The sequence below is a fragment of the Elephas maximus genome, chromosome 3 (genome assembly GCF_024166365.1).
Source record: "Elephas maximus indicus isolate mEleMax1 chromosome 3, mEleMax1 primary haplotype, whole genome shotgun sequence".
Classification (NCBI taxonomy): domain Eukaryota; kingdom Metazoa; phylum Chordata; class Mammalia; order Proboscidea; family Elephantidae; genus Elephas; species Elephas maximus.
In genome coordinates, this window is record NC_064821.1 from 56,501,860 (window position 1) to 56,516,063 (window position 14,204).

General features: G+C 52.7%; 1 protein-coding gene across 1 annotated transcript in view; it reads left to right on the forward strand.

The window, feature by feature from the left end:
- PADI1 (peptidyl arginine deiminase 1) overlaps nt 1–14,204 on the forward strand; it is a 40,297-nt gene that overhangs the window by 13,135 nt on the left and 12,958 nt on the right. Inside the window, exons 2-11 of the mRNA XM_049878069.1 lie at nt 2,623–2,803; nt 4,245–4,317; nt 5,016–5,077; nt 6,339–6,456; nt 6,558–6,683; nt 8,780–8,952; nt 9,072–9,175; nt 10,281–10,404; nt 10,811–10,918; nt 12,879–13,030. Of these exons, the coding sequence (XP_049734026.1) occupies nt 2,623–2,803; nt 4,245–4,317; nt 5,016–5,077; nt 6,339–6,456; nt 6,558–6,683; nt 8,780–8,952; nt 9,072–9,175; nt 10,281–10,404; nt 10,811–10,918; nt 12,879–13,030 (1,221 nt within the window). The remainder of the gene's footprint in view (nt 1–2,622; nt 2,804–4,244; nt 4,318–5,015; nt 5,078–6,338; nt 6,457–6,557; nt 6,684–8,779; nt 8,953–9,071; nt 9,176–10,280; nt 10,405–10,810; nt 10,919–12,878; nt 13,031–14,204) is intronic.

The following is a 14,204-nucleotide window of genomic DNA, read 5'->3' on the forward strand; positions in this document are numbered from 1 at the left end:
GTTAAACCTGGGCTGGCACCCCACTGCCTGGGCACCCCAGAGCTTGGAGGTCAGGGTGGGCCATGAGAAGGAGGCAGGAAAGGAGACAGGGAAGGAGAGGCCAGTGAGGTAAGCGGAGAGCAAGGAGAGGCTTGTGTCCCAGGGGCCAGGTGGCAAGAGTGTTTCAAGGAGTACAGACGATCACCTGGGACCAATGCCTCTGACAGGTCAAGCAAGAGGAGAGGACCATTTGCTTTGACAATAGGGCAGTTTTGATGGCATGGCAGGGAGGAAGTCCAATTACAGGCAGGTTACAGAGCCACTGGGAAGGCCGAGCTGGACACTCAACTCCCAAGGAGTGTTCCTGTAAAGGGAGTCGAAGAAATGAGGGGATGGGCAGTCAGGAGAGAATTGGTTTTTTAGGATGGATGCAGTGTGTGCTCCATAAGGAGCCCTGGTGGCACAATTGTTGTGTTCTGCTGCTAACCAAAAGTCAGTGGTTTGAAACCACCACCACCAGCTGCTCTGAGAAGAGACCTGGCCATCTACTCCTGTAAATATTTCACCCTAGAAACCCTATGGGGGCAGTTCTACTCTGTCCTATAGGGTCCAACTCAACTGCACATAACAACAACGTACTCGATGAGAGAACGAGAAGGGACAAAGCTGGGGTGATGCCCCTGAGTGGAGGTTAGGGGATGGGTCCAGAGCACCCAGGGAGGGTGAGAGCCCAGACAGTTCATCCACTGTCCCAAAAGGGCAGGCACCAGCTGCTGGCTCAGCAGCAGGTGGGCTGGGAGATGAGGTGGGGGGACGAGGGAAGTTACCAGCTCTGAGTGAGGGCCGGGTGGAGGTGAGCGAGGTTTCTAGAGGGAAGAGAAGGGATGGAATGGTTTTCTAGGGCACTGAAAGCGTGAATGGCCTGGGAAAGTGTTATGGGACTGCCAGATAGTGGCAAGGGCCACATGAGGTCAGTGGACACAAAGCTCAGCGAGCCGCCGTCAGCTGCGGGGGTACAAGTGCAGTGTAGGTGGGAGGTTGGATTTGTTTGTGGCTGGGTCTGGACTTTGCCAGGTGGTATGACAGAGGGAGGAGTCCCTGGGTAGTGCCAGCGGTTAATGTGCTCGGCTGCTAAATGAAAAGTTGGAGGTTCAACTCCACCTAGAGGTGCCTCAGAAGAAAGGCCTGGTGTTCTACTTCTGGAAAATCAGCCATTGGAAACCTTATGGAGCACAGTTCCACTCTGACACACACGGGGTCACCATGAGTCAGAGTTGACTTGATGGCAACTGGTCCTGATTTATGATGGAGGAAATGATGAGCAAGAGTTGAGGGTGGAGCAAGGGAGTGACTGCAAGGAAGGAACAGGGCATCTCGGCTGGGAGGGGGAAAGACAGAACATGAAGGAGTGAATGGGTGGGGAAAGGGGGTAGACAGTGTTCAGCCTTTGATGGGTGCAGGTCACAGTAAAGCTGAGGGATTGGTGGAGTCAGAGTATCAGAAGAAGTAAGGTAAAAGTTGAGGAGGTGGTGTCTGCGGCTTGTTTGTAGTAGGTGCAGTTCTCAGTGATCACCAAGTCTAGGGTACACGCATGGGAGTGAGCGGCTGAGTCCAGGGAGGACAGGATCATTAAGAGAAAAGAGGTCAAGGGATTGAGGAGACAGAGCACCTCATCCCATCATCCACATGATGACTAAACTAAAACGTGATGCCAGCAGCGCTGGAGACAGTGGGCAGGACCTGCCACCCTCAAGGACTGAGGACAAAGTGACACAGGCTTTTCTGTAGATAGATGGTGGTAAAATTCACTTCAAAGCTGGGGGCTTATGGAGTAAAGGAAGGCAATGATCTGGAAGTGATGGTAAGGAGCAAGGGGGACCCCTGCCCCCCTCGTGGCCCAGTGGTAGGAGAGAGTGGGGCAGAAACAGACAGCACTGAGGGGCCTGTTGGGAAGACCACGACTGCCGTGAGGGGCAGGTTTCTGCATGTAGGCCGAGGAAACACTTGCGTAAATGATGGAGAGTCGGGGGGATAGGACACGGAGTTGGATGAGAGGATGTGAGATGGGTGGTGATGGTGGCTCCAACTGCAATGACAGCAGTGGGAGTGGTGACAGGTGGTTGGCCAAGTACATTTCCTATTGGATTGGAAAGTGTGCAAGGGTCAGAGCAGAAAGAGACTTGGGGATAGGGGTAAGTGTGTGCACCAGTCTGGAGGTTTGCCATCTATGCTCTCTGGAGCCCTGGGATCCTGGGAGGTGCCTTAGAGGCTGCAGTGGGAGTGAAGGGATTAAACCACTGGGGTTCTGCCCATTCCCTCTCCCACCTAGCTTCCACAGGGCAGCACCCCTTTTGTCTGTCCCGGGTCCCACATGAGATTTCCTTTGACAAAAGGGCTCTGTGGCTTAAAGCTTAAGAACCATTGTGCTGATCCAACCTATTATGTTACAGATGGGGAGACTGAGGCCTGAGGGGAGTGGAGTGCCCGGGGTGGGTCACACAAGGAATCAGTGGAGAGCTGGGCTGGAGCCTGGGCTGCCTGAAGCCCAGCCAGGGTGGGTCTCCTGGCCAGCATCCACCAACACGGCTAGGGCTGCTGTCTGAATAGCCTGGCACCCAACCCCACCTCTCTCCCTCTCTGCAGGGATGTGCCCAAGGGTGCCAAGACCTTCGAGGTCACTGGGAGCTCCCAGGTGGAGGTCTTTGTGGTCTATGACCCGGCACGGGTGACGGAGCCCACGGGCAAGGCCCGCTGGCCCCTGGATACTAACGTGGATGTGATTGTGTCTGTGGACACAGCCAGTAAGGACTTAAATGATCTCAAGGTAAGAGGCCACTTCCTCACAGTTAAGGGGCTAGATCTCCCACTCTACCCGCCATAGCACACCCCCATACACACATCACCCACTCAGCAAAACCCCACAAAGCTTCTCACACTTACATCCACATAACACATGCTAATACAGCCTCACAGTTGCCAAAACACACAAACCGACCCACAGCCACAATGTCACATACACATATATACACAGGAATGTTGTTCGTTGCCAGTGAGTCAGCCCAGGAATCATAGCGACCCCATGCACAATGGAATGAAGCACCGCCTGGTCCTGAGCCATCTCCACAATTGGTTGCGGATCAGATTGTTGTGATCCACAGGGTTTCCATTGGTGGATTTTTTGAAGTAGATCACCAGGCCTTTCTTTCTAGTCCTTCTTGGTCTGGGAGCTCTGCTGAAACCTGCTTACCACCATAGCAACACACAAGCCTCTGCTGACAGATGAATGGTGACTGCACATGAGGTGTGCATTGGCCAGGAATCGAACCCAGGTCTCTAGAATGGAAGATGAGAATTCTACCACTGAACCACCACTATCTGTATTCAGCCTACACACAGCCCCCCAAAACAAGCACCTCCATATAGGCAGGACTCCATATCAACACCCTGTTCACACATATGCACAGACACATGTACATACCTTTACGTGTGCATGTCTCTCACACCTAAGCAAACCTTCTTTTATGCAGACAGCCCTAAGCATGGATGGTAGTCCGCACTCGGCCCAGCCCCAGGTACACACTCAGTGACCCAGTGAATCACTGATACAACCTTTTTCCTGACAGAGCAAAGGCCGGACCGTGCAATTGAGAACAGGGGCTCTGGAATCTGCAGTGGGCTCAAGTCCCATCCCCTGTGTATTGGTTGCGTGATTGCAGGCAGAGCCCTAGCGACCTCAGTACGAATGTGCTCTGTCTACTGGGGCCACCCTGAGGGCTAGTTTAGAGAACCTGGGTAGAGCACTTGGCTTGGGTTCTGGACCATGGTAAAGTTCAGTGACCATTGGCTGTTATTATGGGGTTGGGGCTATTGTTTCCATTTTACAGATGAAGAAACCGAGGCCTAGAGAAGTTGAGTAACTTATCTAAGACAAGATGACAGCTGCCTCTTCCCTGGTTCTCTCTGTCTGACATCCCCCAAAGGTCTAGCTGCTCCCCCCGGCATCTGCTCAATCCTCATTTCTGCACCCTGTCCCTGCCCCCTTGCTCCTCACACCAGCTCTGGAAACAGAAGGTGTCCACAGCCTCTCTTGTTGGAGCAGACAGCTCTGACTCCACACTGGGAGCCCACGAGTCTTGGTACCTCAGAGCCTGGGGGCTCCCACGCCTCCTCTCCTCTAAGAAGGGCTGCTGGAGTGTGTCCCTCACCCCATCACCGCCTCTGAAGGTGATGGCCATGCTGGCTTAGGGTTGACCATCTCCCCACAGGTGAAGGTCTCCTACTTTGGGCAGCATGAAGACAGTGCCTTGGGCCATGGGGTGCTCTACGTCACTGGCGTTTGTAAGTACTACCTCTTCATATATCCCATCACCCCTCTAGGCTGGCTGTTTGAGGGTCTTAAGAGAGCCCTCTCCTTCTCTCGAGTGGAAGGCCCATGGCCAGCTTCTTCCACCATTGATGGAGCTTGGCTTCTACAGGAATCTTCCATCCACTCTAGAACCATGAGAACTGAGACCCAGTGATACATAGGGCTGCAAGAATCTAGAAACATCACTGCCCTTGGGCCAACAGTCGGACCCACAATAGACCTCCTCCACCCAGAGGTCCTTATATCATCCTTAATGGAACTCCAGGATCCTGCTCTGCAACTCTGGAGAGCCATGTGCGTCCCCCAGCCAGAACCCAGAAAGCTCCAGAACTGCAGTGTCTAGATTTTTAGGGTATAATCACGAATCACCAGAGTCAAGGACCACCAACATATGATCTAGAAGTCTCAAGGCCACCAACAATTCAACCCCCACAGAGTAATTCAAAAGCCAAAGACTTGGGTCCCACCACACCCAGACCTATGAATGTCATCCACACCCTGAACCTCAGGGGGCTGCCACAAGGGTCTCCAGCTCTGGGTATGGTCCCCAGAGCAGGGCTTCCTGGTTCTCATGGGCTAGGAAGGCAGAGAAGCTTGCCCTGGCTAGACATTACAGGTATGAAGACAGGGCTGGGGGATCTACTGGCAGTCCATTTGCATCCCCTTCCAGACATCTCCCTCGATGTGGACACAGACCGCACGGGCAAGGTGAAAAGAAGCCGAGGCAACAAGGTAAGACTCTCCTGGCTACCTCAAGACTGCAGAGGTGACAAGCTAACCTGCAGCTGGTCCTGGGACGCGGCAGGCCTTGTGGTATGCAACAGTAGCTTAGGATACCCATCCAGGGGCTGCCAAATTGCTGTAAGTGGGCATTAACCCATGCTGTGTGACTGGCATGCTATGTGGCTCCTAGAAAATAGCTTACATTCTCTGGTCTCCCTTGTGCCACCTTGGAATTGGGATTGGGTCTTTGGCTTGCTACCTTTTCTGTTTTCTGATCTGTATTTGGACCTCTAAATATGGTAGATGTTTCGTAAATGGTTGTTGGATGACTGAATGAAGGCAAAAGAAGGCAAGGCTATTTCTAGGGGCTTGGTTGGAGGATGGCTGAGGCTTTTGGTAGAAGAGGCCGTGATGGTCAGCTTCAGCCAGACCCTGAAGATACTACCCTATGGGAAGTATCTAGAAGCTGTCCCGGGAGGAGTACAAGTTGTAGGGAAAGACCCTAGAGAGGCAGCCTGAATCATGAGACCTTATGGACAAGGTGGGCAGGGCTGCCATGGACGGCTGTGCAGGTTGTTCACTGCACAAGGCTAGCAGTAGTCCTGTGCTGCCCCACAGACCTAGGTTTGAATCTCATCTATGCAACTGGGCGCTAATCTCCTGGAGTTTCTCTTCTGTCTTCTATAAAATGGGGACGTGACCCCCACCTTGCAGGGTCTGGCGGGGGGATAAAGTGGAGGTGTGCCGGGGACAGTGTTGAACAGAGGCTGGTTCCAGCCATTTTTCCCACCTCAGCTTGGACCTCCTTACAGGGCCTATAGGACCACGGGTGGACATTAACTGGTCCTTGTAGGGGCCTCTGTAGGATGGGCCCCAGGAAAGTGCTGGGCATGAGGCAGGTCTCCCAGAGATTCTTCAGCCTCTCACTCCCATCAAGGTCAAGGTGGGGAGCCTCTGTCCCCCAGGCAGGGCCAAGTTCAGCAGGCTGGGGAGGGCCATTAATGGGAACGGTGACATCACCCTGGCTCCTCCAGTCTGAAGGCCAGGCAGGGCCACTGTGTATGGTTGGGCAGGTTGTTCACTGCATAAGGATGCAGTGGCTCTGGGTTTAGAGCCCTGGAGCTCCAGTTCCCAATCGATGATCTGTCTTTAAATCTTTAAACAAACCCAGATTATGAAAGTCCTCAAGCTAATAAAGCAGCCAGTTCCTGGCCAAGTTCAGAGTCCCCTCCAGTGTCCCACTGACCCTGAGCATTTTGTTTGGCCACAGAAAACCTGGCGCTGGGGCCCCGAGGGCTATGGGGCTGTCCTGCTGGTGAACTGTGACCGGGACAGTCTTACATCCACGGAGACTGACTGTGCCGACAACCAGCTGGTGTCGCTGGCAGGTGAGTGACAGAGGGGTTGTATGGGGTGTTGAGGGTGGGGGATGAGAGGCGAGCCTGTGGGTGGGGTTGGGGGTTTTGTCTCAAGTGATCATTCTCCTCAGACCTGCAGGACATGTCCCCAATGGTGTTGAGCTGTGAGGGTCCTGACGAGCTCTTTGACAACCACAAGCTGATCTTGAACATGTCCTGGTCTGATTCCAAAAGATTGAGGGTCTTCTGTGCTCGAGGTGAGTGGCCTGGTGAGGCCTCTTCCCTCCTTGCACCATCCTCTGCTTCTCAACCCTTTCTTCCTCCATCTTATTCCTCACACCACCTTTTTGTAACTCTGCCTACAGCTTACAAACACAACATAAAAATCCCAAAACTAAGCCCATTGCTGTGAGTTGATTCTGACTCGTGGAAATCCCATGTGTTACAGAGGAGAATGTCTCCATAGGGTTTTCTTGGCTTTGTGGAAGCAGATCTCCAGACCTTTTCTCCATGGCACTGCTGAGCATGCTCAAACCTCCAACCTTTAGGTTAGTTGTTGTTGTTGTGTGCTGTGCAGTCGATTCTGACTCATGGTGACCCTATAGGACAGAGTAGAAATGTCCCATAGAGTTTCCCAGGCTGTAATCTTTGTGGGAGCAGATCACCAGAGCTTTTCTCCCGTGGAGAAGCTGGTGGGTTTGAACAGCTGACGTTTAGGTTAGCAGCTGAGTGCTTAACCATTGCACCACTAGGGCTCCTTTTAGGTTAGTAGTACAGCACAAACCATTTGTGCCCCAGGGACCATAGTATATAACATAGTACCTTAGAAAGAGGTTCAACAATTAGCCCCATTTTACAGACAGGGGAAACTGAGGCTCATATGCATGAATTCACTGTCTCAAGGCCACACATCTAGTTGGGGGTGGAGCAGACTTTTCTTTTTTTTTTAATTAATTTTTATTGTGGTTTAAGTGAAAGTTTACAAATCAGGTCAGTCTCTCATATAAAAATTTACGTACACCTGCTATACATTCCTAATTGATCTCCCCCTAATGAGACAGCACACTCTTTCCCTCCACTCTCTCTCCTTGTGTCCATTTGGGCAGCTTCTAGCGCCCTCTGACCTCTCATCTCCCCTCCAGACAGGAGATGCCAACATAGTCTCATGTGTCTACTTGATCCAAGAAGCCCATTCTTCACCAGTATCATTTTTCATCCCATATTCTAGTCCAATCCCTTTCTGAAGAGTTGGCCCCAGGCATGGTTCCTGTCTTGGGCTAACAGAAGGTCTGGGGACCATGACCTCCGGGGTCTTTCCAATTCCAGTCTGACCATTAAGTCTGGTCTTTTTATGAGAATTTGGGGTCTGGATCCCACTACTCTCCTGCTCCCTCAGGGGTTCTCTGTTGTGTTCCCTGTCAGGGCAGTCATCGGTTGTAGCTGGGCACCATCTAGTTCTTCTGGTCTCAGGTTGATGTAGTCTCTGGTTTACATGGCCCTTTCTGTCTCTTGGGCTCATAATTACCTTTTGTCTTTGGTGTTCTTCCTTCTTCCTTGTGGAGCAGACATTTGAACACAGGTCTCTTGGACACCAAAGCCCTCCTCTTTCCACTGCCTCGACCCTGTCCCCTCCTCTGGTCATTCAGCATGTCCATGCAGGTTGAATGGGGCAGGAACCAACGAAGCTACGGCCAGGTCCTGCCTCAGAGAGCCCAGCTTGTCTAAACCCGGACATTCTGTCAGCATTTTTATTAATCAAAGTGTATGGGTTAAAAACAAAACAAAACACCCATCAATCCCTAACACTGAGGTGCACTTACATGTTTTTATAAATAGAAAGAAGCCTGCCCTGTCCCTTCCTTCTTCCCCTTCACCCTCCTCGGTTCAAATTGACCCAGAACTTGTTGTTCCGGCTAAAGGAGCCTGGCAGGAACTGGAATATTCGTTCCTGTGTACCAGTGGTGGACGGTTAGGCAGAGGCCCCAACTTGGAAACACTTAACAGAATAAGCAAAGCCTCAACAAGTGAACTGACAGCCTTCCTTTAATGAACATGAGCTTAAGAGGGTGACCTTTCCCAGACAACCCTCAGGGGGAGGAGAAAGGAGCAGGGGCAGAACTACCACGTTCCAGGGCCTTTTATCTGTTTCCTGGTTTAAAGGGTACATCAACCCCATGGGAAACACAATAAACTGGCCCATTTTACAGGTGAGGAACTGAGGCTCAGAGAGGTCTAGCACTGAGCCAAGGTCACACTGCTCACGTGTGGGCAGAGCTGGAGAGCAACCCCAGTAGATCTCACCACAAAGATGGCTCTGCCCCCTGTTTCCTGGTTATGACTCTGGTTCTCCTAGGTGGGAATTCCCTCTCAAACTACAAGCAGGTGCTGGGACCCTACCACCTATCCTATGAGATTAAGCGGCAGCCAGGGGAGCGGGAGATCAGCTTCTACGTGGAGGGGCTTGCCTTCCCGGACACTGATTTCCTCGGGCTGGTCTCCCTCAGCGTCAGCCTGGTGAACACGGGGGTGTGTATAACATCAGGCGATGGGACGGGGCTGAGGGGCTCGGGGGTCCAGTGTGGAGCTCTGGGGCTAGGCAGCCTGGGGCTCCCTGCAGGGCCCATGAATCCTCCTTTACCCCTCAGACCCTGCCTCAGGTACCGCTCTTCACAGACACCGTGGCCTTCCGCCTGGCCCCCTGGATCATGACTCCCAACACCCAGCCCCCACTGGAGCTGTATGTGTGCAGGTGAGCCCCCCAACACCAGCCTCCCATCCTAAATTCCCTGTACCAGACCCCACTGTGGACTTGCAGAGATATGAAGGTGAATGCTGGGTCTGAGGGTTCTGTCCTGCACACAGACTGGATGGATCCATGGAGGGCACCCTTGGTGCAGAGCTGGGCACAGTACAGCAGTGGGCAGGCTTGGGCTGTCAGTGCCTCCCTCCCCCCTGCCCCCATGCCCTGAGCTCTAAGGCCAAGGCCAAGCTCACCAGCTCTAGCTCTAGCACCAGTACCCCTGATTCTACTCTGTCTACCCTGAAGCAGCTGTGATCATCTTGGATTTAGTCTGGGCAGTGGGGCCAGGCCCTGGTGGCTGCTGGTGGCCTCAGGACACCGAGCCCTCACTCTGAGGTGGGTTAGCTCCTATGCCTGCTGAGGACATGGGAACCTGCCTCCGGAATCCACCGTGAGCCCTGGCCAAACTGGGTGCCTAGTCCTGCTGCCATCTCTGAGAATCCTTGTCAGGCCCTGGTGAGGGAGGGCTCAGCCTCAGTTGGCAAGGTCGTTTCAGGCCTCTGCGTCAGAGGTCAGAGCAGTGAAAAAGGCCACAGTGTAGTTGGACGTAAGTCAGAGGTCCGAGAAGGATGTGGCCAGACAGGTTTGTTCCACTCACCTGGGTCCATGTGTGTGCAGGTGTGTCCTTCCGTTTGCTTGCCAATCCACCCTGACCCCTTTGCTTAGCCTGGCTGGGTGAAACACAGGTAGATGGGGCTACCTGCCCCACCTCTACCACCTCAACCAGTGAGATTCAGTCCCCAGGTTACCTCCTCCAGTGTCTCCTCCCTGACTGTCCACTTAGGCATCCCACTGCTGGGCTTCACACCCCTGGGCTTATCCCTTGCATTGTCCCTATCACCTGATGTGATCTGGGGACACTACTTGTCTCCCCCATTAGCTCGTGGGCCGTTCCAGGGCAGGGACTGTGTCTGAACCCCACTGCCCTGGAGCCACACAGAGCCTAGCACAGACTGAATCGAGGTCACCCTGTCTACCCCTGACTCCAGGCCCCAAGGCCAAGGCCACAGCCAGAGGTCATTATTCTACTCTCTGCTCTCTGTCTTCTGCACAGTGTGATGGATGCTCATGGCTCCAATGAGAAATTTCTGGATGACATGTCTTACCTGGCATCGAAAGCCAACTGCAAGCTGGTCATCTGTCCTCAGATTGAAAACCGAAATGACCGCTGGATCCAGGTTGGGGCAAGAGCAGAGCCCAGGCCAGATGGGGGCTGCCTGGCGAGGCCTGAGCCCCAGTCCTTTCCCAAGCTATGGAACAGGTTCCTAACCAGCCTTAGTCTCCCTGGAGAAGCCAGGCCAGCCTGGGTGCCAGGACTCAGGGCATGTATCTTGGGGAAGGCCTTCCTGCTGCCCACAGCACCCCCGCCTCTCCTGCTTTCCTCTACATGCTCTGGTTCCAGCCCAGAGTCTCTCCTGACTAGAGTCCCAAGAGGCTTTGCTTCCGCCTCTTGCCCTTCACCCCACCGCCCAGGTCATGGGGAGGATCTGTCCCCCGGCCCCCCTGCCCTAGGCCTGGCGGGATCACTGTGTCTATAACCGCCCCCTGAGAAGGTCACCATGGGCTTTCTTTCCCCCCTCCCAGGATGAGATGGAGTTTGGCTACAGCGAAGCCCCCCACAAATCCTTACCTGTGGTATTTGACTCCCCCCGAAACAGAGGCCTGAAGGATTTCCCCTATAAGAAGATTCTGGTATGTGGAAGAGGGCAGAGTGGGGAACTCTTGGGGGACCTTCCTATAATAGGACACCCACCAATGAGTCTTGCCTAACCAGTTGCCATCGAGTCAATCCCAGCTCAGGCCAACCCCAGGTGTGTCAGAGTAGAATTATGTTTTATAGGGTTTTCAGTGGCTCATTTTTCAGAAGTAGATTTTCAGACCTTCCCTCCAAGGCACCCCTGGGTGGATTTGAACCTCCTACCTTCAGTTAGCAGCTGAGTTCATTAACCGTTTGCACCACCTAGGGACTCCCAGTCTCGCCTGGGCCTGGTCTTTTTGGGCTGGGGACCAGGGTGCAGAAAGAAAGGACATAAACTGTCAGCAAACTGGAGAGCCACTGGGAGGTTTAGGCAGAAGATGCAAATGATATGGAAATAGCATGCAAATAGGCAACTACCCAGATTGGCTCTGGAAAGGCCAGGGCAACAAAGATCCCCTAGACAAGGGGCCTGTGGGCCCCAGGGGAAGTCGCCAGAGGAGTCAGTTCTGGGGAGACCAGCCTTGGGTAGACTAGTCTGCCTTTGCGGGGAATGTACCCTTGCTCAGTCTCACATTCTTTTGTTTTTAAGATGAAGGGGCCTCTATTTATGTAACAAATGTTTCCTGAACACCTACTGTGTGCCAGGCACTGTGCTACCTACTGTGCACACAGAGGCAAGAAAGAGCAGTACCAGTAACTGTGTACTGTGTCCCAGGCACTCTCCTCTGGCTGTATATGAGCTAACTCATTTAATCTACCAGACACTCCTGTGGCTAAATGCTATCATTATGCCCTCTTTACAGATGAGGAAACCAAGGCTCAGAGAGGTTACATAACTTGCCCAAGGCCACACAGCTAGTCACTGGTGGTACCAAGATGCACTTAACTAAGTGGTTAAACTGCCTCTCGAGGTGGCCGGGGGCCTGGAGCACACTGTCACAGAGCCCACAGTCAGCCTGTTTACCTGCCCTACTCCCCCACTGCCAGGGCAATGCCATGGATAGGAGCTGTGACAGGGAAGTCTGGGAGCTTGTGGGCACACAGAGCAGGGACTTTCAACCAGGAGGGTCAGGGACCAGTCCCAGAGGAGGTGACAATGAGCGCTGCATGGTGAGTCTGCGCTAACCACGGGCTAACCAGGGGTGGAGCGGTGCTGGGGAGGTGGGATGGGCCTGACCCCAAGCTCCGGTCTTCACCTAGTAGAACCAGGGGCATTTTCCACTGATTTTTGCTCTTATCTGCTTTATTTCCTTTCTTCGGGTTTAATTGGCTGTTCTTTTTCTAGCTTAACATGGAAGCTAAACAGTTTCAATCCTTTTTTTCTCTTTGTAATATATGTGTTTAAAAGGAGCCCTGATGGTGTACACAGTTAAACGCTCTGCTGCTAACCGAAACGTGGGTAGTTTGAATCTACCCAGCAGCACCATGGGAGAAAGCCCTGGCAATGTGCTCCCATAAAGATTATAGCTTAAAAAACCCTATGGGCCAGTTCTGCTCTGTCATATGGGGTCCCTAGGAGTCAGAATAGACTAACTAGCACCGAACAATAATAACGACCTGTGTGTTTGAAGTTACAGTGATTCCCTAGAAGTGTGTTTCTTCAACCTCCCATTTTCTTGTGTTGTATTTTCATTAGCTTTCACTTCAAAATACTGTCTAATTTCACCGCTTGGATTTCTCCTTTGACCCCAGGCTCTTCAAAAGAACGTTGCATAATTTCCAATCATATGGGCATTTTCTTGTCTTTCTGTTACTGACTTTTACTTTAATTGCTCAGTGGTCCAAGAACAGGGGAATTGCTAAAAAGTAGATACAAGTTGTTTTTCAGGAATGAAGAGTCGGGGCGGGGGATGCGTCGTTCAGCATCACTCCCCTCCCTACACCAAGACCTGCCTCTTCCTGTCCTAACTGACTCCTCCTTCTGGTGGGGGGGTCTTGCTGGTCCTCCCCTAGGGCCCTGATTTTGGGTACGTAACTCGGGAGATCCAGTTCAGTAGAGCCTCCAGCCTCGACTCCTTCGGCAATCTGGACGTCAGCCCTCCCGTCATGGTGGGCGGCAAGGAATACCCGCTGGGCCGGATCCTCATTGGCAGCAGCTACCCCAAGTGAGAGGCCCGGGCAAGAGGGGGCGGGCGGGCAGGAGGGGGCGGGCGGGCAGGAGGACCTACTACTGCATCCAACCCCACTTCCCCTCAGCAGAGCACCCTTCCCCAGTCTGCATGGAATTTTAGGATGGAAGACTCAATTCTAGAATCTTAGATTTCAAAGGCCGCAGAATCTTAAGGAAAAATTCACAACACATGAAAATGGGACGCTGAAAAAACAGCACTTCTAGGGAATCACTATAACTTCAAACGCACAGGTCGTTATTATAGTTGGGTGCTGTTAAGTCGATTCTGACTCCTAGGGACCCCGTATGACAGAGTAGAACTGCCCATAGAGTTTTTTAGGCTATAAATCTTTATGGGAACAGATTGCCAGGGCTTTCTCCCATGGTGCTGCTGGGTAGGTTCAAACTACCCACTTTTTGGTTAAAAACCGAGTGTTTAACCATAATTTGCACTCAAGTGCTAACCTAAAAGTTGGCAGTTCAAACCCACCCAGCAGTACCTTGGAAGAAAGGTCGGGCAATCTGCTCCAATAAAGATTATAGCCAAGAACATCCTATGAAGCAGTTCTACTTTGTAATCCAGGGGACCACTGTGAGTTGGATGTGACACGATGGCAGTGGGTTTTTAGTGGCCCGCAGTGTTTTGGCCTGCCTAGTATTTTATGTTAATTAGTCACTGACATTAAAAAGTATATATCCAGAGGCCTCATATAAAAAGCCAGGTTTCCAGCTTCTCCTGAGAAATCAGAAGAGCTGGGGAGGTGACTTGCAATCTGGCACAGAGGCAGGGGATGGACCTGTTGACCTCTCCAGTTAGGAGGTCAAATGGCTGCTGTGTTAGTGGTGGTTTGAAAGTGCCCAGGGCAGGTGGCTGCAGCTGAGTGAGTGGTTGGTCAGGATACCAGGGTGACAGAAGTGACCAAGTGAGTTCCACCCTGGGCAGGTGTGATTAGGCAGGAAACAAGGTGTTTGGGGCTTAGTGCTAGACAGGTGACAGTGTTTACTAAATTCTACAGAATGGGTCCCCGCCCCCCCTGCTGGGACCTGAGGAATAGGGTGTGCAGTGTGGGATCCTGGTGGGGTCCCCTGCTTCTTGCCCGGAGACCATGCCCACAACAGGCCCTGGAGACCACCCTCCCATTTGTGCAGGGTCGGCATGAAGCCCAGCC